The following is a 25817-nucleotide window of genomic DNA, read 5'->3' as shown; positions in this document are numbered from 1 at the left end:
GAACTTTAAACTCTGTCTCTCTAAACTCAACAACTAACCAGATCTGATAGCACACACCCATGGGCAGTCACCCACAAGTCTAAATTACAACTATTACTCTTAACAGAAAACTCAAGCACTGGTACCGATATGATTTCTAATTGTGCAAAGTTTACTTCCTCCATACCTTGCGCCTTAATCTTTCTGCAATTACTAAAATTACAAGCGTCTTTTCTAACGCATACTCTCCCAGACTATAACAACTAATCTCTGTAACTACAGTGAGACCTAACAGCCTAAATATATGTAAATATAATATAGATATATATCTACTGCTTACATATACTATGTTACATATACAAACCACCTGTCACCAACCTGGAACCTGAGGCCCACTTGCCCTTCAGGAACATACGCAGGTCGTTTTGGACATACACTTGCCTTAGCAAGCTCATGCCAAAAATGTGACTCCTAATCCAGTTACACTTGCCTAAAACCCTTTAACCCTCTCCCTACCCTTACCTCATTTCCTCCCAAACATCCCTCATTCCTATTTAACCCTATCTTCCCCCATCCTCTTAATTCCTGCTACTCTATATGTCTAGACCTACTTGGGATGTCCCTGGACAAACTGGTCTGTTCCAAATCTCATTTCTCGTAACATGACACCTTGGTGCACACTTTGGGTTTTCTGTGATGTAATGAATCATTTTAGTGAGTCACTGTAATTATTCTATCATTTTCTTTGAGTACATACACATAGTTTTCACCATTTGCAGTTGCCATTCATCTACACTGTATTAATGACTGAGTAGTTGCTACTTGTTTAGCTACTAGTCTTTCTACTGCAATTGCCCAGAAATCTCTGCTGCAAACTTTACTTTTAAAATCTGTACTTCAGCTGTATAAGAATTGCCTTTCCACACAATTTTCTATTTATTGCTACTACGTTCTTCTTTGATATATTATCTGAATCAGTCTATTTTTCCTTAAACTTACTAAGTGAATGTAGCTCATGGACACCTTTCAGTGATGTTTGGTGCCTTAACTCTTTTTAAAAAATAACTCTCGTTGTTTGTGAGATTCCAGCAGTACAAGGTGCTTCCCCTTCAAAAACTGCTTATTTTGTGACAACATGTTTGCATTCATGAATACATTCTGACAATGAGCAAAAGTAGTAGAGAATCCTTAATATAGTACCCACACCGCAAATGAAGGTTACATGCAAAAAACAGATCTGGTGATTGTTAGTTTACATTTGTTTACCAGAACCAATTACAAATGCACAGCCTTAAACTGCCAGGCTAGCATGAATCACTGACTAGCATTTCAACCTGAAAATAAACTGACATATATAGCTTGCAATTAGCATCAGAATAGCTTTTAACATACTTGTAAAGTTACATTTTTTTCTTCACCGTACATTCAGTACCATTCCAAGAGAAAGAGAGAGTTGAAGGGTATGACATTTTAAACTTAATGCCATGTTGCATCAAATGTTGAATATTTGATGCCATGATAAAATATTCCAACTTGACTTACCTAGGGAAAGTCAACAGTTATTATTATATCAATGTCTTTCAAAAGACTCACTTTCACCTTCATGGAACACAAAATGTAACATCTGCATTGACAACATAACACTGATTATATGTGGGGGTGTGAACTACGTGAATCCTGTTGATCACATATGTGGATAAAGTTGTAGCATGCTCAGCCACCTGTGTAAAAAGTTACTGAATAGTCTCATCTACGTTTTTTTAGGTTAATATTGCTTCCTCTCCTCTTATCCCTATCTCCTCTTATCTGCCCTCAAGAGATAATACATTATATGTTGTTGCCTTGGTGGAAGACTATTGTCTCTTCTTTACTGGGCGTTGTATTAGTGGTCTACTAACTGTGGATATTTTTCTTGAGTTCTTGAAAAAGTGAATCTACTCCACAGAGAGTATACTTCATGGATGTAATATCATTTTGTAAATTACAAATGGAAGAATAATAGTGCTAACTCATTTTACAAATAATCAGCAATGTAATCAGTTAAACTGATGGCATATTTTTATGCTCAACTCCTGAGAGACTTGCTTGGCTACAAATATCTGCATTAGAAGCTGAAGCTAAGTGAAACTTGCAGTAGTGAATTTTAGTCTTCTGTTAATACAAACTTGCAGTTTTAAACGTACTGTATTTTCATTTTTTTCTGTTTCCTAATTGTGTGTTTCTGAACAGTGTGATGTGCGTCTCTCTGCATATATTTTGCTATAAGAGGGGGTGGTGTTATCACTTCTGTGTTATCTGATATTTAATAGCCTAGAGGGATTCCTCTGTACTTTAAGTGCTAGCCACAAAGTTTGAGAAATCATTTTATTCTCAATCCTGAGAGACTTTCTTGGCTACAAACATCTGCATTAGAAGCTGAAGCTAAGTGAAACTTGCAGTAGTGAATTTAGTCTTCTGTTAAGTACAAACTTGCAGTTTTAAAAGTATTGTATTTTCATTTTTTCTGTTTCCTAATTGTGTGTTTCTGAACAGTTAGTTCCCTACCCACCCTCCCTGTTCCTGTGTTGGTATTAGTGCTGGTGGCTCTGGAATTGCCCACACCTCCTGTAAGTCTGCATTAGAACACTCCTCCTGTGTCCATCTCATTTGCTCACTTAACCGAGTACAGGTAGATCATATTCTGAGTCTAGTATTCACTCTACTTAATCTAGAGAGAAAGACTTGAGAAGGCCAGCCCACTTAGGTTATTCCTTCCTCTCTTCTTGCACATAAAAAAAAAAAATTTGCACTTTATTCATTTGCTTTTACTGTAGTTGTGTTTCCTCCTACTTTATTTTGCTTTTTTTAAAAGTACTCAATTTTATTTATTCTGTTGCATTTATTACTGCTTGGTAGTAGCCTGATTAAATTGTAACTGTTATTCTAAGTCTTTCAGTTTAAGCACTTGGGCTTCATACAGGCTGTTTTATATTAAGAAGGTTTGTGGTCTGCACTGTTGTGGCAGGACAGGTAGCTTACATCCTTCTAAGCTGGGAAATGCTGATTGAAGGCCCAGTGTCTGCTATTCTAAAAGTGTATTAGTTCTGGCTTAAGCACTTTGGGCTTCAGGCCAGTTATTCTACATTAAGAAGTTTTGTGATCTGCACTCTTGTGGGAGGAGAGGCTGGACTCTGCCTTTCTGAGCTGGGAATTTCTGGTCACAGGCTTATTGTGCCTGCTTATTTGAACTGTTTCTTTCTGAAATTGGTGTGCTTTGTTGCTGTAGCATAGACCAGATTCAGGCCTGCTGAATCTAGTTTTGTTTGTATAACTTGAGCACTGATCCAGGCCATCTATTTTTGGAGAAGGATCCCCTGCAACCTAGTAAGGCGGGGTGTGCAGTTAGAACTTGTCTGATTGAAGACTGCTGGAACAGGGCTCAGTTTTGAGCTTTTTTTCTGGTTAACAATATATATATATATATATATATATATATATATATATATATATATATATATATATAAATTGCACTTTATTCATCTGCTTTTACTGTAGTTGTGTTTCTTCCTACTTTATTACTAGGGGCATTGACTACAACTCTGATCTACGATATATAACAATAAGTATCCTTTTCTGCGTTTTTTTTTTGATAGTATCTGCTTTATTTTCTGGAAAAAAAAAATATATATATATATATATATATATATATATATATATATATATATATATATATATACATATACTTGTTTCCCGCCTTTCTAAGCTAGTATAGTCCATTTTTCAGGTTAGTACTGAATTCAGGGCTGTGTTACAAATCTCTGTGTTTGCCCATACCTTACTTGGATAGAAAGAAGTTTCTCTGTTCACCTGTGAGAGAGGGGAGATTTGAGCAGCCTATCTGTCCCTGGATGAGTGGTTTCAGTCCAGAAATTAGTAGTTTATTGGCCATTTTGTGTTAATTTCTATCTCTTTCCTTTCTCTGCTATAAATACCGTATTTGCCCCATTTTGCACACTGGGCAGCGCCAGTTAGTTAGGATAAAATTATTCCCGGCACCACAAAGTCTCCTCTTCAATTTTTCCCTTGGAACTAGACAAACTTTCAACTTTAGCACTCAAGCCATTCATTTCTCAGCCTGGCACTTGCTCAAAACTTATAGCAAGCACTTATAAACCCTAGCACTAGACCCTCTTGTACTGTACAGATGGACAAGGCTCTCTATTTGACCTTACCAGCCATCCAGTAAAACAGTTCACTGTACCTATCCAGGCATGTCCAAAGGGCAGTTTCAGGTGTACTCTCCAGTTCAGCTGGTGAATTTGGGCATTTTGTGGCAATGTTACAACTGCCTCATGTACACAGACAACCCCGTCCTCCTACCACCAAACACTAATACATGTGAGAGATGCAATTATGCAACCAAACTGGAGGCTAAGCTGTCTCAACCCAAGACTGGATCAGACAGTCAAGAGGAGAAGGGAAATACTTGCATTACATCACCAGTCTTACACAGACCCATTAAACCAGCACTGGCAAAAAACACACATAAATACATGAAAACATACTTGGAGGCTCTAAATAAAAATCTGCAAAACCAACAGAGACCTGCAAAGCAAACATCCAAGCAACCTCCACCCCTAACACAGACCATGAAACACATACTTCACAAAACCAGTGTACCATGCAATCACACACCTCAAGACAAAATAACATACCCAACATACTAGTAATAGGTGACTCTATACTCAGGCACCCTGACATCCCACTCACTAGGCTGAATAAGGAGAAGGTTACTGTTAGCTGCCTGTCAGGTGCCAGGATGCCACATAACGCAAACACTCAGGTCACTCCAGAACAAGTACAAATATGACTCTGTCATTGTCCATGTTGGTGTGAATGCCCTGAGCCGTACCTCCCTGAACTACATGGAAAGAGACATGGAAGAGCTCTCTGATCACGTAGCCCAGGCCAGTATGACCCTGACCCTGAGTAGCATCTGGCCCTCACCATGAATGATACCAAGGTATAAAGAAAAAAATTCTCGATTTCAACAATTGGCTAAGTTTCTGGTGTCATTCAAAGGGAATCCAGTGTCTGTCCACCTGGGATGACATGCTCGACAAGCCATGCTGCTTTGCTAGAGACGGCTTGCACCTGTCACCCTTAGGCTTTCGAATACTGGCCAAGGCTCTTGCCACCACCATAGTGCTTTTTTAGGCAAGGCTCAAAAGACAAACCCAATGCCGTAAATAGCACAAATAACAAAAAACTGAGGGTAATGCTACTCAGTGCCAGCTGTCTAAACCTCAAAATGCTCACACTCGAGGCACTCCTGAGTATGGAGAAAATCGATATATGTACAGTAACAGAAACCTGGTTTAAGGCTCCAGAGAGCACCCCAGCACTACCAGGCTACGACTCATACCATACAATTCAGCCACAGAACCCAAACCGAAATACAAAAGGTGGGGGCATATCCATATTCATCAAGGATACCCACACCTCCAGGTTAGTGGCACAGCACAATACTTCAAAGATCATCCATGTGCAACTAACAACGGGCAAAACTGCAATTCAGATTGTAGCTTGCTACAGATCACCCACCATGTCCCAGGACCCACAGTCCACGTTTCTGGAAACACTGGGAAAAATAAAGGTCCTACCAAACACCATAATATTGGGTGATTTCAATTACCCAAACATTAACTGGGTGAACTACTCAAGTACTAACTCCCTTGCCCAACTTTTCTTAGAATTTATAAACTCAAATGCCCTGGTTCAACTGGTCAACACTCCCACCAGAGGTGACAACATATTGGACCTGGTCATCACCAACATGGGTGACCGGTGTTCTACACCGGAGGTCAACCCCTCACTGGTTAGATCTGACCATAAACAAATCACTTTGGATATCCATATTCCGCTCCCATCCCCGGACAAGAAAACCACCGTGAAAAACTTTTCAAAAGCAAACTTCACGTTATTTATGACCGAGGTGGAAAGTTTCAAAGCCCCCATGCTGAAGGATAACACTGTCCAAGCTGCAAAATGCTTTACTAATGCATTCTACGGGCAGCTACAAGAATGTATGGATCGTGCCATCCTAAGCAAAAGCAAGACTCACTCCTCCAAGAAAAGGAAACCAGTCTGGTGGACTCCTGCCATATACAAGCTATACAATAGAAGGAGGAAACTAGTACAGAAAAGAGTAAAATCCCAAGAAGGGAAGACATCCCTGATCAGTATCAGCAAGAAAATATGATCCCTCATAAAATCATCCAAGGCGAGCTTTGAAAGAAAAATTGCCAAGGACTCCAAAGATAACCCCAAGGCATTCTTTAGCTATGTCAAGAATCTAAGTGGCAATGCTTAGATCTGCTCAGAGTTACTGCAGAATGGCACAAAATACACTGAACCGACCAATATCAGCAACATCCTGGCAGACAGGTTCAGCGCAAACTTCACCCCCCTCTTACCCCCAAAAGGGCCCATAACCATACCAGAAGAATGTAGAGTCCCTGAAATCACAGACACTCAGGTTAAAACAGCCCTCTCCAAAGCCAAAAACACAGCATCAATGGGACTGGACGGTGTCCCACGCTGCGTCCTACATGAGCTCAAAGATGAACTAGCCCCTCACCTAAACACACTGTTCAAACTCAGCCTCTCCACAGGCTACATACCCATAGAGTGGTGCACAGCAACGGTTATTCCACTCCACAAAGGTGGAGCCACAACAGTCCCCAGGAACTATCGCCCTATAAGCCTGACTAGCTTGGTCTGCAAGGCTATGGAGTGCATCATCATGGAACTCATTAACAGAGACATTGAGAACCTCCAAACACTAGACCCTACCCAATTTGGCTTTGTTAAGGGCAGATCATGCCTCCTAAATCTGTTGGACTTCTTTGAGACAGTTACCAAGGCTATAGACGAGAGAAAGGTGGTACACACAGCCTACCTAGACCTCGCTAAGGCCTTTGACACCATTCCCCATTCTGGTATTATAGACAAGCTCACCAGCCTGAACATAAACCCCTACGTCACAAGATGGGTTGCCAACTGGCTCACAGACAGAACCCACATGGTGAGAGCTGCAGATGCTAGGTCCGACTCTAAACCGGTTACAAGTGGCATTCCCCAGGGCTCAGTCCTAGGATCCCTCCTGTTCGGCATATATTTCTCAGAGGTACAGGCAAGCACAGGAGGACTATGGCTGACCAAGTTCGCAGATGACTGCAAACTAGGGGCTATAATTGACTCTCCGGCTGACACAGACATCCTCCAAAAGGGTCTCACTGAGACGGATACCTGGTGTCAAAATCATGGCCTCAAGTTAAATTCCAAAAAGTGCATATTCATCCCCTTTGGAAAAAACAAAGTACTCACAAATTACCACATAGGTGGTAGTCCCCTAAATACAGAAGACATAATAAGGGATCTGGGGACCCAAGCAGATTGTAATCTCACCTTTGATAATCACATTGCCAAAGTGGTTAGAAAATCCTTCTATGTGGCCCACCTAATCACAAAAGGGTTCGCATCCAGATCAAAAGAGGTCATTGTGCCCCTCTACTCATCACTCATCAGAGCCATCATAGAGTACAATGCCCCATTTGGGATGTACCTTACAAGACACCTGCAACAGCTGGAAAGACCACAGAAGTACCTCACCAAGAGGTTCACTGGCCTCAAACAGATGCCCTATGCAGCTCGACTAAAAAAACTCCAGCTGTACTCGGTTGCATACCGTCTACTCAGAGGTGATCTCTGCCTGACATACAAGGCCATGTCCAACCCAGAATTGATGGACATGCTCCACCTAAAGAAAACCTTATCCCCTCGAGCCTCATGCTCTAGGGATCTAAACCTTACCACAACAATAAATATGCTGGAGGGATAGATGTCTGTCCCAGAGACTTCCCATGCTTTGGAACAAGATCCCAATCTACATTACCTTGACGAGTGGATGGGAAAGAGAAAGTTTACCTCGGGGATCACGTCAGTGGCTCTGCTTGACAGAGGCACAGGGAACTAATCTAAGGGGGTGGCGAAAGACAAAACATTCTGGCTAGGCTTATAAATGCCTTCGGGCAGATAGCCTAGTACCTACCTATGAACCTATAAATTGGAGTGTGTTTCAGTGGGCCTACTAGTGTCTGGTGTGCTGCTGGCTTCCATCAATTTTAACCACAAGCAAATGCCACTATTTAGTACAAAATTATTGCTCCCTTCATTATGAACAGGAATTTGGCAGTCCCCTTACAAATGCATATGCTCTTTTTGCATTCAGGGAGAGTAATGGTGAATAGGGAGCTAGTCTAGGTGCATGTTTGTTAAGATATGATATAGTTGTATCTCATTTATTTGTTACCATTTTGAAAGCCATGTTATTACACAAGGAGCTAGGCCAAAGCACTGATGCAGTTAAGCTAACTTTGAGTCTGAACCATCAATACATCAGTGGAGGTTAATGTTAAGGCCCAAACACATACCAAATGCCATACATAATACCTCTCTTACCAGAACAGGTACCAGATAGAAAAGTTTAAAAGCAAATACTATAACTTCTGGTAACAAACATAATCACAGAGTTTCAAATAGAGGAATAAATGTAACTCCACTACTTGAGGCTCTCTTGCAACGCAAACATATTCATATCTGTGTAGTTACTGAGACATGGTTTCAAAGCAATGACAATATTCTGTCTGTACAAGAGTTTAGCACCTATCATGCCCTTTAGGCCCTTGGGTATCTGTAGGGGAGTATCACTATTTCTCCGAAACACCATCAACTCACATGAAATTACTTTCAACTCTTAGAGCTTCTGAAGATCCAAATCACATTTAACAAATCCAGCTATTGCTTCACTGCTACATTTCTCCATCTATTCCCCCCACAGAGCATGGAAAGTACATTAATACCATAGAAGGTTTAAATATCAAATCAAATGCCCTTTGCTAGGGGACTTCATTTACCCAAACATTCATTGACACACTTACACTTCTAAAAATGGATATGCTCAGCATTTGTTACCAATATGCTTGAACAAATTGTAAAACTACTCACTAGAGTTTTTATTGTACTTGACCTGGACCTTACCAACCTAGCCCCCACCTGTACCGCACCACACATCTCCTTATAAGTGCTTAGACCAGACACCAATTCATTATCTTTTCTGTCAGGCTTAACTATACCACCCCATAACCAAATGAAACCATCTTTAGGGATGTCTCCAAGGTGAACCTACGTCAACTTATAGAAGACCTACACAAAATTTCCAAGTATCCCCTGCAAGTGGACCCAACTGAGAGGGCAGCTGCATTCACCTCTAATTTTTACCAGCATCTAAACAGCTGCAGAGAAATGTTGGTACCTATGTGCACTAAATGTAATAGTAAACTCGGAAATAAACCTCTCTGGTGGAAATCCAGTTTTAATAAATTGTTTTACCAAAGAAGAAAAATAATGAAAAGTGGTAAAAAAAATCCCACCACCCCTACTTCAACTCTGCATTGAAACATGATGGCAGTCAATGTAAGAGCACTGAGTATGAACTTAGGATCACTACAGATATGATTGGAAAGTACAAATCTTTTTTCAGATATGCTAAGAAATTAAGCAATAGTTTTCAACAACATGCTGAGCTCATTTGTAATAATTTCACACAGTCCAATCCCAAGGATATAGCCAATATATTAAACAGACAGATTTCATTCTAAGTTTACCATGCCTACCCAGATTTTTACACCTACTATTGTTGACATTTTAGTTTCTCCTGAAATCAGTTTGGAACAAGGCTTAGAATCCCTGTCAAAGGCTAAAAATAATGTTTCTTTGGGATCAGATAACATACCAGAATGCATTCTCATCAGTGCAAAGTATGCACTATGTGAGTAGCTTCTTAAATTGTTAATCCTCAGTCTGTTGACAGGGCTTGCCTGAAGAACAGCCACAGTGATTTCTTTACAAAAGAGTAGGCCCCTCTATAGACACAGGTAATTATAGGTCCATCAGCCACACCAGTCTCATATGTAGAACCACAGAATGCATCTGCACAACTCATTTATAAAGACACAGGCAACTTAATTCATCTAGACCCCACTCATTTTGGTTTTGTGAAGGGCAGGTCTTATCTCCTTAACCTAATAAACTTTGTTGAAAGGGTTACAGAGACTGTGGACAGTGGTCACTCCATGAATTCTGCTTATGGTTTTTGACACTATCCTCCATGATGGCATTCTTGAAAAGTTAGACAAAATGACTGTAACCCCCTGTGGTGACAACTGGATTACAAACTAGTTATCCAACACATCTAGAGAACTAAAAGTTGCTGGTACCTCCTCTGAATATAAATGTGTAACTTGCTGGGTACCATAGGGATCATTGTTGTGCTGACTCTTGTTTGGCACTTATTTTGCAATAATCTAAGCCAATATCCCAGAACTGTGGCTTTTTGTTGATGACTGCATGCTGGATAATGTTATCTGTTCATCCACTGAACTAAACTACAGCAAAAAGGGTTGGAATATGAACATACCATGTCTATTGAAAAGCTAAATACAAAAAGCTAAACATCTCAAGCTAACTTTAAAAAAGTGCAGCACAGAAGCATTTGTCAAAAGCTATTCCTATCTCATATGAGACAGGAATATATGCACATTTGAAGTTTTACAGTCCGCATAGACGTTAAATTGGTAAAGCTGTCCAGTCACAATATTCTTGTAACTATTACTACTATTCACATATTTACACATGTTACAAGATTTATATGGGTTTCTCCCTTTCCAGCTTGACAGCTATTCATTCTTACTCCTCCTTCACTGTACTGCAGATATTACCAACATCATTAGAACAGGTAAGGGAAAACCTAACCTTATTCATGTCTGCACTGGGTATCGATACAACAGCATTAGTTCTAGCAGAAAAGCAAGGTCTTGCAGATTCTGTGATATAGAGATGAACAACTGGCATATTCTCAGTGCTAATGACAAATACAAAAACTTTTTTGGGTGATACTCCTAATTTTTGTTTTAAGAACAGTCAGTCCATGAAACAGTTATTGTGTTATAAACTGGCAAGGAGTAATTCAGAGCCTATATAGTTGAAATTGTAATATATATCCTTAAAGGTTATTTGGTTGGGTCTTCCTTGTAGGTTTTACTAAGTGGTTTGTGTTTGTGATCATTGTACCCTTTTTGATATATGTATGATATATTTATATGTATATCTATTTCTCTATATATCTATCTATATATCCATATATATATATATATATATATATATATATATATATATATATATATATATATATATGTGTGTGTGTGTGTGTGTGTGTGTGTGTGTGTGTGGTTGCTGGGATTCTTTTTATGTTTTACTTTATATTTAGGTTCATAGGTTCATAGGTTGGTACTGGGCTATCTGCCCGAAGGCATATATTAGCCCAGCCATGTTGTGCGGTATTCACCGCCCCTTTAGTAGTTCCCTAGACCCTTGTACTAGTAGCTAGTACCCTTGGCCCCTATCTAGCAGTGCTGTTGGTGTGATCCTCGGTGTGAACTTTCTGTTACCCATCCACTCATCAAGGTTCCTCTTGAAGAGTGATAGTGAGAGGCTCTGTCTTATGTAGATCGGGACCCTGTTCCATAGTAAGGAAAGTCTCTGTATAGAATATAAGGGAAGTCTCTGCGAAGGGAATCTCCCTCCAGCATGTTCTATTCATTGTTGTGTTGAGGTTTATATCCCATTTGCTAAGATGGAGCATGTTCAGCAATTCTGGGTTGGACATGGCTCTAAGCGGTATGCAACAGAGAACAGTCTTAGCTTGAGGCCAGTAATCCTCTTGGTTAGGTACCTTTGTGGTCTCTCCAGCTGCTGGAGATGTCTAGCCAGGTACATTCCAATTGGTGCATTGTACTCAATAATGGGTCTGATGAGGGAAGAGTAGAGGGGCACCATTACATCCTTAGATCTTGATGCGAACCCTTTCATGATCAGATGGGTCACATAGAAGGATTTTCTAACCACTTTGGCAACATGGTTATCAAAGGAAAGCTGACTATCTACTTGGGTCCCTAGATCCCTTATTTCTTCTTCAGATTTCAGGGGATTATCTCCTATGTTGTAGTTTGCGGGTACTCTGTTTTTCCAAAGGGGTTACTACGCATTTTTTTGCATTTAGCTCGAGACCATGGCTTTGACACCATGCATCAGTCTCATTTAGGCCCTTCTGGAGGATCTCCATGTTGGCCGGAGACTCTATTATAGCACTCAGTTTGCAGTCGTCCGCAAACTTAGTCAGCCACAGCCCTTCTGTGCTTGCCTGTACTTCTGAGAAGTATATGCCAAACAGGAGGGGCCCCAGGACAGAGCCCTGAGGCACACCACTCGTTACCGGTCTGAATTCGGACATAGATCCCACTACTCTTACTTTATGGGATCTGTCTGAGAGCCAGTTTGCGATCCATCTTGTGACGTAAGGGTTTATGCCCAGGCTGGTGAGCTTATCAATAATACCTGAATGGGGAATGGTGTCAAATGCTTTAGCAAGGTCAAGGTAAGCCATGTGTACCTCCTTTCCCTTATCTATAGCCTGAGTAACTGTCTCAAAGAAATCCACCAGGTTCAGGAGGCATGATCTGCCCTTGACAAAGCCGAACTGTGTGGGGTCCAGCGACTGGAGGTTCCCAATCTCTCCATTTATGAGTTCCATAATGATTTGCTCCATAGCCTTACAGATCAGACTGGTCAGGCTTATTGGTCGGTAGTTCCCAGGGTCAGTTGTGGCCCCACCCTTGTGCAGTGGGACCACCATTGCCGTGCGCCATTCTATGGGCACATATCCTGTGGAGAGGCTGAGACTGAACAGGGTATTAAGATGAGGGGTTAATTCCTTTTGGAGCTCGCGTATGACACAGCCTGGGACACCATCTGATCCTATGGAGGCAGTGTTTTTAGCTTTAGATAGAGCCTTGTTAACCAACGTATCAGTAATAATTGGACTTACACAATCCCCTGGAATGCTAATAGGCCCTGTAGGTGGTGAGGGGGGGGGGGGTTTGCACTGAACCTGTCAGCCAAGATGTTGGCAATGTCAGAAGGGTCAGTGTATTTTGTTCCATTTTGTACTAGCTCAGAGCAGACCTGAGCATTGCCATTTAGGTTTTTGACGTAGCCACATAAGGCCTTATGGTTATCCTTGGCATCCTTGGCAACTTTCTTTTCAAAATTAGCTTTAGTTGACTTGATGAGGGCCCTCAATTTCTTACTAATGCTGATCAGGGATGATTTTTTTTACTTGAGATTTGGCCTTTTTTTGTATAAGTCTCCTCCTTTTATTGTAAAGTTTGCTTATGGCCAGGGTCCACCAGACTGGTTTCTTCTTGCCTGAGGAAGGAGTCTTGGTTTTATTTGGGATAGCACGATCCATGCAGTCCTGAAGATGCATATAGAGTGTCTTGGTGTAGGATTCCGCATCCTGGATATCATTATCCTTCTGCAAGGGAATAGTGAAGCTTTCCACTTCGGATGCAAGTAGTTTGAAGTTTGCTTTGGAAAGGTTTTTGACTATGGTTTCTTTGATTGGGGGAGGTGGAGGAGTGAGGATGTCCAGGGTTATCAGTTTGTGGTCGGATCTGACCAAGGAGGGGTGATAACGGTGTGGTACAATGGGCCCATATTTGTGATGATTAAATCCAATATGTTGTCCCCTCTAGTGTGGGAACATACTAGTTGTTCAAGGGCATTTGAATTTATAAATTCTATGAATCGCTGAGCATAGGAGTTGGAACATTGGTAGTTCACCCAGTCTATACCAGGGTAGTTGAAATCATCCAAGATTATGGTGTTGGGTAGGACCTTTATATTTTCCAATGTCTCAAGGAATGCAGAGTGAGCATCTTGGGACATGGTGGGCAATCTATAACCGGCTACAACTTGAAATGTGGTTTTGCCTGCTGATAGTTGTGCATGGATGATCTCTGGGGCATCATGCTGCGCTACTAACCTGGAGATATGGGTATCTTTGATGAATATGGATACACCTCCACCCTTTGTACTGCGATCCAGTAACTGAGGCCGGAAGGTATGATATGAATTGTAACCTGGCAGTGCTGGGGTGCTCTCTTGAGCCTTGAACCAGGTTTCCATCACTGCACAAACATCGATTTTCTCCAGGCTGAGGAGAGCCTCGAGTGTGTGCATTTTGAGGTTGAGACTTCTGGCGTTGAGTAGCATTACCCTTAGTTTTTGGTTACCTGTGCTGGTTACGGTGGTTGGTTTGTCCTTTGAGCCTTGCCTAAAAAAGGCACTATGGGGACGGCAAGAGCCTTGGCCAGTATTCAAAAACCTAGGGGTGACAGCTGCAACCCATCTCTGGCAAAACAGCGAGGCTTGTCTATTATGTCATCCCAGGCAGACAGACACTGGATCCCCTTAGAATGACACCAGAAGCTTAGCCAATTGTTGAAATTGATAATTTTGTCTTTGTATTGTGGTATCATTCTAGGTGAAGGTAGTATGCTACTCAAAGTCAGGGTCATACCAGCTTGGGCTACATGATCAGAGAGCCTCTCAATGTCTCTTTTCATGTAGTTCAGGGAGGTACGTCTTAGAGCATTCACACCAACATGTACAATGACAGCATCATACTCGTACTTGTTCTGGAGTGACCTAAGTGCCTGTGTTATGTGGCGGATCCGAGCACCCGAGAGGCAGCTGACAGTAACCTTCTCCTTGTTCAGCCTGGTGAGTGGAACATCCGTGTGCCTTACTATAGAGTCTCCTATTACTAGCGTGTTAGGTATGGTGTTTGCCTTAAGGCTGTTGTGAGGCACACTGCTGAGGTGAATTATGTGTTTTCTGGCTTGTGTTTGGGGGTGCAGGTTGCTTGCTTGTCTGCTTTGGAGGGCACTGTTTCTTTTTCAGATTGGTACCTAGTGCCTCCGAATATGTTTTTGTGTATTTATGCGTATGTTTTGCCGGTGCTTGTTTTGTAGATTCATGTGTGACAGGTGGTGTGATGCAAGTGTGTCCCTTATCCTCTTGACTGTCTGTTACAGTCATGGGTTGAGAGTGCTTAGCCTTCAATCTGGCTGTGTATTTGCATCTCTCACAAGTGTTTGTGTCTAGAGGTAAGAGGAGAGGGTTGTCTGTATACATGAGGCAGTTGTGACACTGCCTCAGGATGCCCAATTCCACCAGATGAACTGGAGAGTACACCTGAAGCTGACCTCTGGACATGCTTTGAAGAGTAAATTGAACTTAAGTCCTGTGGATGATCGAGGGTCTTATGCTATATTATAATAGTGCTGTCTAGGAAATTTGGAGAATAATAGTGCTGTCTAGGAGATTAGGACAAGTGCTGATTTCTGTTTTGCAAGTGCTGCCATAAGAGCAGCTGATCTGAAACACTTGAGCTGAGGCTTGCCTAGTTCTAAGGGAAAATTTACAGTGCAGACTTTGTGGGGCCGGGAATAGTATACCCCAGCTAACCGGCACTGCCCAATGCAAAAAGAGAGTTGCAGGCTTTTTCCTCTAGATAAGTGAGGAAAGTGAGTACAAGAGCTGTTTTTCTCTAAGCAAGTGAGAAAAGTAAGTACAAAAACTGTTTTCCTCTAGGTAATGAGGAAGATAGAGTGCTATAGTAATTAGTAGCTTATTTAGTGCTTACAAGTTCTGAACAAGTGCTGAGCATGAACAAGCAAATTTAAGTGCTAAAACTAAGAATCTGTATCTGCACTAGATGAGTTACAGGACAGAAACAAGTGCAAATACAGGCTTTCAAATCAGAAAGTTGAGAGAGATGGAAGAGATTGCCCAAACGGCCAATAACTACAAATTCTGGGCCAGACTTGATTTAAGGTGATTAAGATTTAAGGCCAGAAGATTTAAGCAGGTTAGTTATCCTGGGCAGAGCCCATTTACAGAGGAGCTCAAGTGATTTTCTTTTTATCATGCCTTAACTTCCTGTTTGATATTCTGCTGCACAGTGTTATCAGGCAGTCCAGAAATATTTGCTACCTCTTCCAGACTCATGCATGAGAGTAGTAACCAAGTATTTCAAACTCATTTTGCAATAAACAATCACTGTTTTAATACCAGAGCAATGTAACGAGAAACAGGCAACTGCTAGCCTAACTGACTTTGAAAAATGCTACAAAAATAAGTAAAATGGTGTTAAAGTTAAAAAAAAATTAAATACCACTATGCCCCATTTATAATAAATGTAGCACCTTCTAGTATTAATTTCCACTGCATGTGGCTATATGCAGTCAGATCTATACATATGAATGAAGCAGCTTGTGAGTAAAAATATGGTATTTTTCCGTTATCAAGGCAATGCTTTTAACACGCCCACGCAATGATCGCACAGCTGTTAGCCCTGAAGTTGACCGAAATCCACAAATCATGCTGTACTACAGCAAGAGGGCAACTTTATGCACTACAGTGGCACTTGAAAGTATCAGGTGGGAAACAGCTCATTTCAGCAAACAGTTGTTCATTATTTAAAAGTACTCTGTGCTGCATAACTGGCAACCTTCCATAATGTGGAACAAATGTCTAAAGTGTCGAGCGCTTACTGACTCCTTTTTAACAACTTCAGCCAGCTTAAAGAATGGTTGGATGCCTTGCTTTGTGCTTATAAAAAGTTTTATAAACAATTACAATGATTCAGCATTACTTAGCATAAATAGTAGTTAAAATGTAGACATGAATGGTTTGCATCTGTTGTAGTGTGGAACTGTGAACAACGTACACTATTTAAAACTCCTACTGAAGTACACTTCAAAAGTTATGGTCTGATGTTTAAACTGTAGGCCTAACGCCAAATAAAGGTAATGTATTGCAGAGGGACTAATCTGCTTTCAGGTTTCAGCTGTTCATGAAATAATGAGAGAGGCTCTGTAGACAAGCAGTGTATTCTTGTACATAATGTTTCCCATCAGTTAATGTCATGAAACAGTCAGAAAAGGGTGCATGTGGTCAAATGTGCTGGAGACTAAACATAATTTCCACACAATATAAACTAATTATAAAGTAGTTAACGCTTACAGGTGAAATGACCATAAAGGAAATGTATTGCAGAGTGACTAACCTGCTTTCAGGTTTCACGTGTTCATCTCACAGCGTGTTACAAGTGTTGGCCCGATAATGGAAAAGTACCAAAAATATTTATCTACCGATATTCTGTTTATTGAAAATAATTTCCATGGCAGCATTAAAATGTTTATTTTTCTTGGAAATTATGTACACAGGCAGAAAGGAATCATCATATTTGGCGCTTTGTCACATGTATCCTACGTCATTTCATGTGATGTAGAATTATAACAGAAAAAGCACTCAACAAATATTTTTAATTTGATTCAGAACTACTTTTAATGTGCAGCGCATCTCATAACTTGTGTGTGTGTTTTTTTGGACTGAGTTTGTTAATGACAAACAAAATGTTACAATCTGTAATACTACTTGTCTCAGATAAAGAAGTGATGTAGTTTCTGCAACATGATGACTCTGTGGTGAAAGTTTGTGCCTCACAGCTCCACAGGCTAGTATTTTTTGTCGTCTTCTTGACACTGTTTTTCTGGAATGTGCATGTTCTTCTGATGTCTGCTTTCCTTATGACAACCAAAAATAAGCTATTTCATTGTCTACTCTACAAAATTACACTTGTAGCCCAAGTCACAGAAGAAATTTGTTTAGGAAAGGCCAGTTCACTTACACAGTTAACAAGTAAATAAATAAAAAAAAAAAGTGTAACGTGGTTGACATTTATTGTCTTATATGAAGTATTATGGACTACAGTTACTCACCCCAGCCAATGAGGAGGTATGTCCGGAATGCTCGTTGCTCTGAGAAGACAGAGAAAGCCAACAGTGTATGCAAATATATTCCTTCCACCAGGAGCCAGTAATAGTTTGCAGCAACACAATACTGCATCAGCATGAAGACAAGCTTGCAGCTCAAAGATTCCTAAAAACATTACAAGTGGAAATATTATGCCAATATCACAATAGCATAAGTCTAGAGATTTTTCACAAAAAAAAAAAAAAAAAAAAACTGTGGGATGCAATAAATGACCTGACTTTATTTAGTTAACAAACACACTCTTGAAAATATGGTTTATATGCAGTACAGTAAATTACTGTTTTTATATATCCTGAAAAAATGACTGGATTACTTTATTATCCTTTGCATATAAAAGTTTTCCTGCATTGTATACATTCCACAATCCATTATTCACTTCTCTACCAACATTCCACCAGCTTTTACAAATGAATAACTCCCATCCCATCTAGCAGTTACACTCCGTGCTCTAATCTCATCTTTCTTCAGTCCTTTCATCCTTGAATCTTAGAGAAACAGCAATGAAAACAATATTTATTTTATTTCAGTCTGTCAGCCAGGGAGATCACTGATGGTATTGAACATTTTTCAAACTGCACTCAGTAGAACATAAAAAAGCAGTTCATCAAAAAGGGAGGTCAATAAATAACAATCTCAGATTACAGCGATTACTAATGAAATGAATAAATGTCACAGATCAGTAGATATTCAATAAATTATTTGGATACTTTAACAAAATGGAGCAAAACTAAACAATACTCTCAGCTACACAGATTATTAATGAAATACATAAACAGTATAGTACTAATGTAATACAGTAAATTATTGTAAGATTAAGAACAATATATGACATGGAATTAAAAACTTGTGAATGCAGTAGGGAATTTAACTACTTGGGCAATTCAATACAGAATCATAAATCTAAGCTGTTGTAGTAGCGAAATGTTGATATAATTTACATTGAATACAAGAGTTGTCTAATAAGACTTACAGTGTTTACAAGCAATTACAATTATGACATAATTCTCTTGGTCCACTAAATATATTTACAAAACAACATTTACACACTTTGTGCAAAGGAATGTGATATGAAACATATTAATTTTCATATGGTAGAGGCACAAGGTAGATCTGAGGGTGTAAGGAAGCTGCAGAAGATCAAACAAGATTAGAATATGGTATAACAACAGTGAAGTCTCATCTGCTTTGATTAGTGTGTGTGTGTGGGGGGGGGTGAACGAGTGGGCTTAACTCTCAGCCGCTTACTGCAAGAATTGTAGATAATGCCAAAAATTATAGGGGAGCAATGGCCAAAAATCAAGGACAGATTTTCATATTGCTCTTTTAAAATTTGCAAGAATAAGAAGCTTTGCATTAGGATGTATTTTCTGAAGGATATGAAGTATGAAACTCAGATGTTTGTCATTATTTGTGATTTCAGTTTTCAATGATTTGCCATAAAACCACATATTTTATGAGGAGCACATGAAAAATAATGAGAAAAAAATCTGGACATTCTACAGCATTCTGGACAGATGAGAGGTATGTGGGTAGGGATGTTAGGTGGGATTGTTTTGAAAGATATCAGAGGCTGCACAGATTAGAATAACTGTGATTTGGGAAGGACAAATCTTATTTTTTTCTTAAACAAGAACAAGAACAGCAAGACAGACTTAGAAGACACAAATCACACCAACATACTTTTAGCCTGTTCACTGGTTTCTGTGTTGCAAACCTTACTCCTTCATCTTCATACCTGTCCTCACCTTCCAGTCATTTGGGTTCTAATATGCATGCTTCATATACCATGCAATGTTTGCCTCAGCTAGATCTGGGGTGAATCTGTCATACTTTCTGTACAGAAATTTATCTTTATGAGACTGATGCAACTGTTTTTTTCTTCCAGCCTCATACACAGTGACCTTTTCCACAGTGACTTCTTTACTGAACAATATTACCACTTCTGTACTTTGCCAAGCAGCCAAAATAGTTAACAACTGCTACTATATCTCCTGACTTATTGTTTTGTTTACTATAGAAAAAGAAGGAAATCACACATATGTATACACATATTTGTGTGCATATATATATATATATATATATATATATATATATATATATATATATATATATATATATATATACATATATATATACATACATACATACACACACACACACACACACATATAAATATATATGTGTGTGTGTGTATATATATATATATATATATATATATATATATATATATATATATATATATATAGTTTGTTTGTCTTTTCGGCTTTTTCCCGGTTAGGGGTCACCATGGCGGAACTCCGGTCTGCTAATGATTGGCAGTAGATTTTTTTTATGGTGCCGAGTTGCCAGCCCGACACCCAACCTTCAGCAAAGGCACGCATATATATATATATATATATATATATATATATATATATATATATATATATATATATATATATATATAAAAAACAATATGTGTATACATTTGTATGGGTTCCCTGCATTTCTTTGAAAGTCCTTTGGCCAATGAATGCTAGAGCTGGTGCTTTATATCGAATCCACAAATAGTTGAATGGTCACAAATGTTGAGGTAATGTTTTGTTGAAAATGGTAAGTGGAGTTGAAGTGGGTAAGAATATTTATGCATGTGTGTAAGAGCCAGGGTTAGGGTAAGGGATAAGTGAGGGGATAGGTTTAGTATGTTTGTGTGTGAATGTGTATATTTTAGGGTTAGGGTCTGGATTAGGTAAGGTGATATATGTAGTGTTGTTAGTGGGTGTTTGTGTGTGTGTCTGAGTGTATCTTGGGTTTTGGCAGTGTTATGGAAAGTTTTTACAAAGGTAAGGTGTAGGATTATGGTTCAGGGAAGGGGAAGTGCAGAGGAGTTCCCCTGCCCATCTTAGTAATGGGAACACATCCAACATACAGTATCACACAGGTTTGATATTCTCAAATTCTCCTTAAATGAACTTTTGCTCACATTTTCTCTTCTTCATGCTTTGTTTCTCTTTGACTGTCCACTCTATCACTGTCTTTTCATATATACAATATGTAGAACTGGACACTTTAATTCAAACACAGCTTTCCAGCTGCAAATAAAACATCAGCATCTCCCAGTTTGTTTTGGTCACACCTCTCTCTTTTTGTTCATTTTCATGTACTTCTACAGAAAACCATAAACTTATGGCCAAATTATATTTGTATTGCACTGTTTGCATGTTTACAATGTTCAGATGTTTCTGAAGCACTAAAGGGGGACTGGTATAATGGTCATGGTGTTTATCTAACAGACACAAGCTACAAAGGTTTTGATTCTCACCTTTGAGAAAAATTAGCTACTTAAAATGGCTTGCAAGACCAGCCAGCCTAGTATTTATCCAAGACAATGTGTGTTCTTTTTTTGTCTGTTTAAGGGTACATGTTCATTACTGCCAAATCAGTCAAAATACTAAGTTACCAGTATTTGTTGCATCCAGTGTACCAATTCTGACACAGACAAGAAATATATAAAAGAAACACATAAACAAGGAACAAAAGGAACAATAACTTGATAGCATTATATAAAACAGATAGAACCTGTGAGCCATTATCTATCAGTTGTGCAAGACTGTCACGGGTGTTGGAGCCTTTTGTTGAATTTTCTTAATTTCCCCAGAAGGTGTACAATATTAGAGGCAGCTTTATTAAGTAAAGGGTTAGGGTTGGATCATGTCACTCACCTCCCCAAGTGCCACTTTACACACAGGCTGGATTAAGGATAACATTTACTTTTATTATTATTTTTATTTTAAGTTTGATGACCAGGGAAGTCCACTGGGCCAGAAAAGCACGTTTTCAGTGGAGACCCGGGGAGAAAAGCTCCAAAACAAATTACAGTTACATTTGAATTTACAACTTGCAGGTTACAAAGAAAGGGCAAAAATGTATACATTTCAATTACATATTGCAAGCTACTAGGGACAGAACAAGTAACTGTGCAGAACAAGTTAAAGACATTTCAGAGTGTGTAATACAGTATGTTAAAAGCTCAAGTGAGTAAAACATTTAAAATATATCGTAACTAACTTATAATGGTAGGTAGAAGTGATCCGATACAGAGTGTAATTCATGGCAGGATAATTCTATGCGTGTTGAAATATAGCTATTATTTATTTTAGTTTAGGTGGTCTATAAAGCATGCAGAAAGAAACAGAAGGTTATGGAAAATACCTCCACAGTCCAAGGCAGCAGAGAGAATCTTAAGGAGTTGTGCAGAAAGAGAGAGGGTGGAGAGGGGATTAAGTTGGAGTGTGGCATGGGCATATCCATTCGGATGATAGATGAGATAGTAGCTGAGTTTTGAAATTGTCATACTGGGGAAGGATGTGAAGGGGGAGGGGGTTCCATTTTTTTGGCTATGGAGTAGGAGAGAAGTAGCTGGCCAGGAGGATGAGATAACTAGATGAGATGGTTTATGGATTTGAAGGAGATTTTGGTTTGTGGATCTGAATTGGCGGTTGGGTATATAGTGTTTTAAGGATGTAGCCAGAGAAGGGCAGTTTGCAGGTTTGTAGATAAGTTTGTGAGCAGTGGTGAGTTGTAGGTAACTAAGGTAGTTGGAAAGTTCAAGACAATTGAGGGTGAGGAGGGAGTGGCAGTGGAAGAGTATTTAGAACTGGTTGCAAATTTGCAGATTTTGTGGTAGCAGGATTCAAGTTTGTTTCATAAGCTGATGTGTATGTTTGTGAACAGGGGTGCACCATACATTAGGGCGGGAAGCAAGAAAGTAGATGCCAGGGTTTGATGGGTAGAGGGGCGATGAAGTGGATGTGTCTGTAGAGAAGACCTAACTTTGGGTGAGTTTTTTTGATTGCAGAGTGGATGTGTGTGTCAAATTTTAGTTTTTCATCTATGATGATACTGAGAAGTTTAGTGGTGGGGACTATAGCAAGGGGAGTGTTATTTTGGCTTTCTATGATGAATGAGGTTTTATTGAGAGTTAAGTTTTTGCTGGGGCAGAAGATCATTTGTTTAGTTTTATTTGCATTCAGGGCTAGATGGTTGGACTGCATCCAGATTTCTGTTTTGGAAAAGGCTAATTATGCTAGAAGCTTGGAGGGTGTGAAAACTGAGCAGATGATGGTCAAGTCATCTGCTTACTAGATGACAGATGAGTCTGGGACAGGGTGGTGAAAGTTGTTAATAAATAGGTTAAAGAGTATCAGGCCAAGAACAGATCCTTGGGGGACACCTGTGGGTGAAGGAAGGAAGGAGGAGGTGGAGGTTTTCCATTGGACTGCTTCTTGACAGTTGAATAAGTAGCTGGAAAACCAATCTAGAGAGGGGGGAGAGAGGTGTAGAGTAGAGAAGTGAGATATGAGAAGGGTGTGGGAGATGGTATGAAAGGCTTTTGACAGATCAAGAAATAATGTAGATACAAATCTGCCTGAGTCACGTTCTTGGTTGATGGTTTCTAGAAAGGAATGAAGGGCAGTTATGGTGGAGTGACCAGGACAGAAACAGTGCTGGGTAGGGCAGAGGAGATTGTTTTGGGTTAGGTGCATCATTAGTTGAGCTTGGATGGTTTTCTCAAGAATTTTAGACAGAGGGGATAGGATGGCAATGGGCCTGAAGTTGGTGGTGTCAGTTTTTTACCATCTTTGTGGAGGGGGATGATGTAGGCATGGCACCAGATGGAAGGGACGTATGATTCTTGTATGGCTCTATTTAAAGGTATACAGACGGGGAAGGCGATGCTGTCTGCAGATAGTTTGAGGAATGTAGGAGGAAGATTGTCAGGTGCATTGCAGCAGGGTTTGAGTTTGAGGAGGATTCTTTTTATCGTGCTTGTGGGAATGGGCTTAAGGAAGAAGGGTGAGGAGGAGTTTAACTGGGTGGAGAGGGGGTTTTGGAGTGAGGCGTTTTGGTTAAGGGATGGGGGTGGGAAGTAGTTGGATAGTTTGTCTATACAGTCTATGAAGAAGGAATTGAACTGAGAGGCGGTGTCGAGGTCAGAGAGGGTTGGATTGGGACAGTGGTTTACTTTACTACCAGGATTTAATATAGATGAGATGGAGTCCCAGAATTATTTGGGGTTTGTTGAGTGCAGAGACTGAAGTTTGGAATAGTGAGCTTTCCGGTCTTTGACAATTAGCTTTTTGGTGGAGTTACAGAGTTGCTTAAATTCTAGGAGGGAGCTTGGGTTTTTATTTTTTTTATAATGCCTCCATCTTTTGTCCCTTTGTTGCATGGCGAGTTTGGTTTCTTTGGATAACCATGGGCAAGGATTGAATTTGATGCATTTGGTTCTTAGGGGGGCTTGCTGGTTAAGGAGGGCAAGGAATGAGTGGTTGAAATGGGAGACAGCATCATCTAGAGGGAGAGTTCTTAGAGAGGTCCAGTCAATGCACTTAAGGCATTCTGAGAAGATTTGGGGATTGAAAGATGACAGGTTGTGAGTTTGAATGTAGTGGTGTTGTTTTTATAGGGGAGTTAGGAGTCGATCAGCGAAAGCAGGTAAGTGGTCACTGAGAGGATCTGGTAATATACCAGATTTGTTGATGAGACTTGGTGTTGTAAGGATCCAGTCAATGATGGTACATGAAGTACCATCTTTATTTGGTCTGGTAGGTGAGTGAATTAGTTGGAAGAAGTTGTACAGGTTGATAGTATGGGAACGGGCATCTGAGTTGAAGGAGGACCAATTGATGTTGCTGTCACCAAGGATATAGGCTTCATTATTTATGTGGGAGGAGAACCAGGATAGTATGTTCTCAAGCGTTTTGATGTTATCACCGGGGTGGGGGGGGTGTATAGAGGGCAGTGATACATATGGATTTGTGCTTGTTAATTTTTAGTAGCCCTATTGTTAATTCAGCATTGGCAAAGGTTGGAATTGAATTGGTGCAGGGGGTTATGGTATGGGAGGTGGAGTAGATTTTAGGTACTCCACCTCCTTTTTTGTGGGGATGATCGCTGCAAACCATTTGGTAACCTGGTGGTAGGATTTCAAGATCTTTTATGTAAGGTTTGAGCCACATTTCAGATATGGTGGTTGTCGGGGTGGTTGTGGGAGAGCCATGCATGAAGGTTAGGGATTTTATTTCTAATACTTTGTGCATTGAGAGTAGTGATGCGCAGGGACTTGGGTTTTTTGTGTTGAGAGGATGGTTTAGCTGCATTAATGCTGGAGGTTGGTCCGGGGTTGGGTGCACATCACTGGCCTGTGAGAGAGGGGTGTGGTGGAGGAGTAAACGGAGATGGATAGGAAGGTATAAGAGGTAAGGTTGACATGAGATTATTGATCGTTTGGAGTGACAGTTTAGAGGAGGGTATAGGGGGGAAGGAGAGAGCAGTACTTTAGGTTTGTATAGATAAATAGTGTTGTAATTATAAAGTTCATGTGAGATATCAGAGTAAGAGGGGGAGTGAGCATGGATGTATGGTGCAGTGGAGTGTGTGAGTGAGGTGAGGAAGGGGTTGGGAAGTTGTGTGAGATAGGACAGAGAGATAAGAAGCGTTATTGGAGTGGAAGTTAGAGTCGATGAGAAGAGCATTGTAGGAGGGGTTGCAGAGTTTGAGGAGAGTTTAGGATTTTTTATAGGTGAGAGGAGTTTCAAATGGGCCTGATTGTGGTTGGTTAGGGTGGGACTGTCCAGAAAAAAAAAAAAAGAAACAATCAGTGACCTGAAATTGGAGAGAAACTACAGGCAGGGAGTAGTTTTTAACAGTGTAAGACTTTCTCTTCTAAGCACTCATAAAGTATAGATATTATATATCAGAGGGGAGATGAGAAAGAGGTGAATGAGTCTACAGGTTCTTTAGTGTAGGGCAGTGAGGAAACTGTCAAATAAGTGAGTAATACTGAGGCTGGGAAAAATGTAACTAACAGTTCCCAAAATTGTCAGTCTCAACAGTTCAGCATTGAAAACACGCATTGAAAGGTTTTAACATGAAATTGCACAGTTTAAAGTGATATCGCAGTGTAGGCAGTTGGTCAAACTAGAAAACAGTTGGTTGTTAAAAGAAAGTAC

The 25817-nt window shown here is 40.0% G+C and overlaps 1 protein-coding gene across 1 annotated transcript in view; it reads right to left on the bottom strand.

Annotated features, from left to right (window-relative positions):
• Positions 1-25817, bottom strand: part of GLP1R (glucagon like peptide 1 receptor) — a 3029130-nt gene that overhangs the window by 722988 nt on the left and 2280325 nt on the right. Inside the window, exon 8 of the mRNA XM_044084828.1 lies at positions 17769-17928. Coding sequence (XP_043940763.1) covers positions 17769-17928 — 160 coding nt within the window. The remainder of the gene's footprint in view (positions 1-17768; positions 17929-25817) is intronic.

Source organism: Protopterus annectens, chromosome 1.part1 (genome assembly GCF_019279795.1).
Source record: "Protopterus annectens isolate FY-2018-M chromosome 1.part1, PAN1.0, whole genome shotgun sequence".
NCBI lineage: Eukaryota > Metazoa > Chordata > Ceratodontiformes > Protopteridae > Protopterus > Protopterus annectens.
The sequence above is the reverse complement of the archived record's forward strand: the minus strand, read 5'-3'. Positions and strand labels throughout refer to the sequence as shown.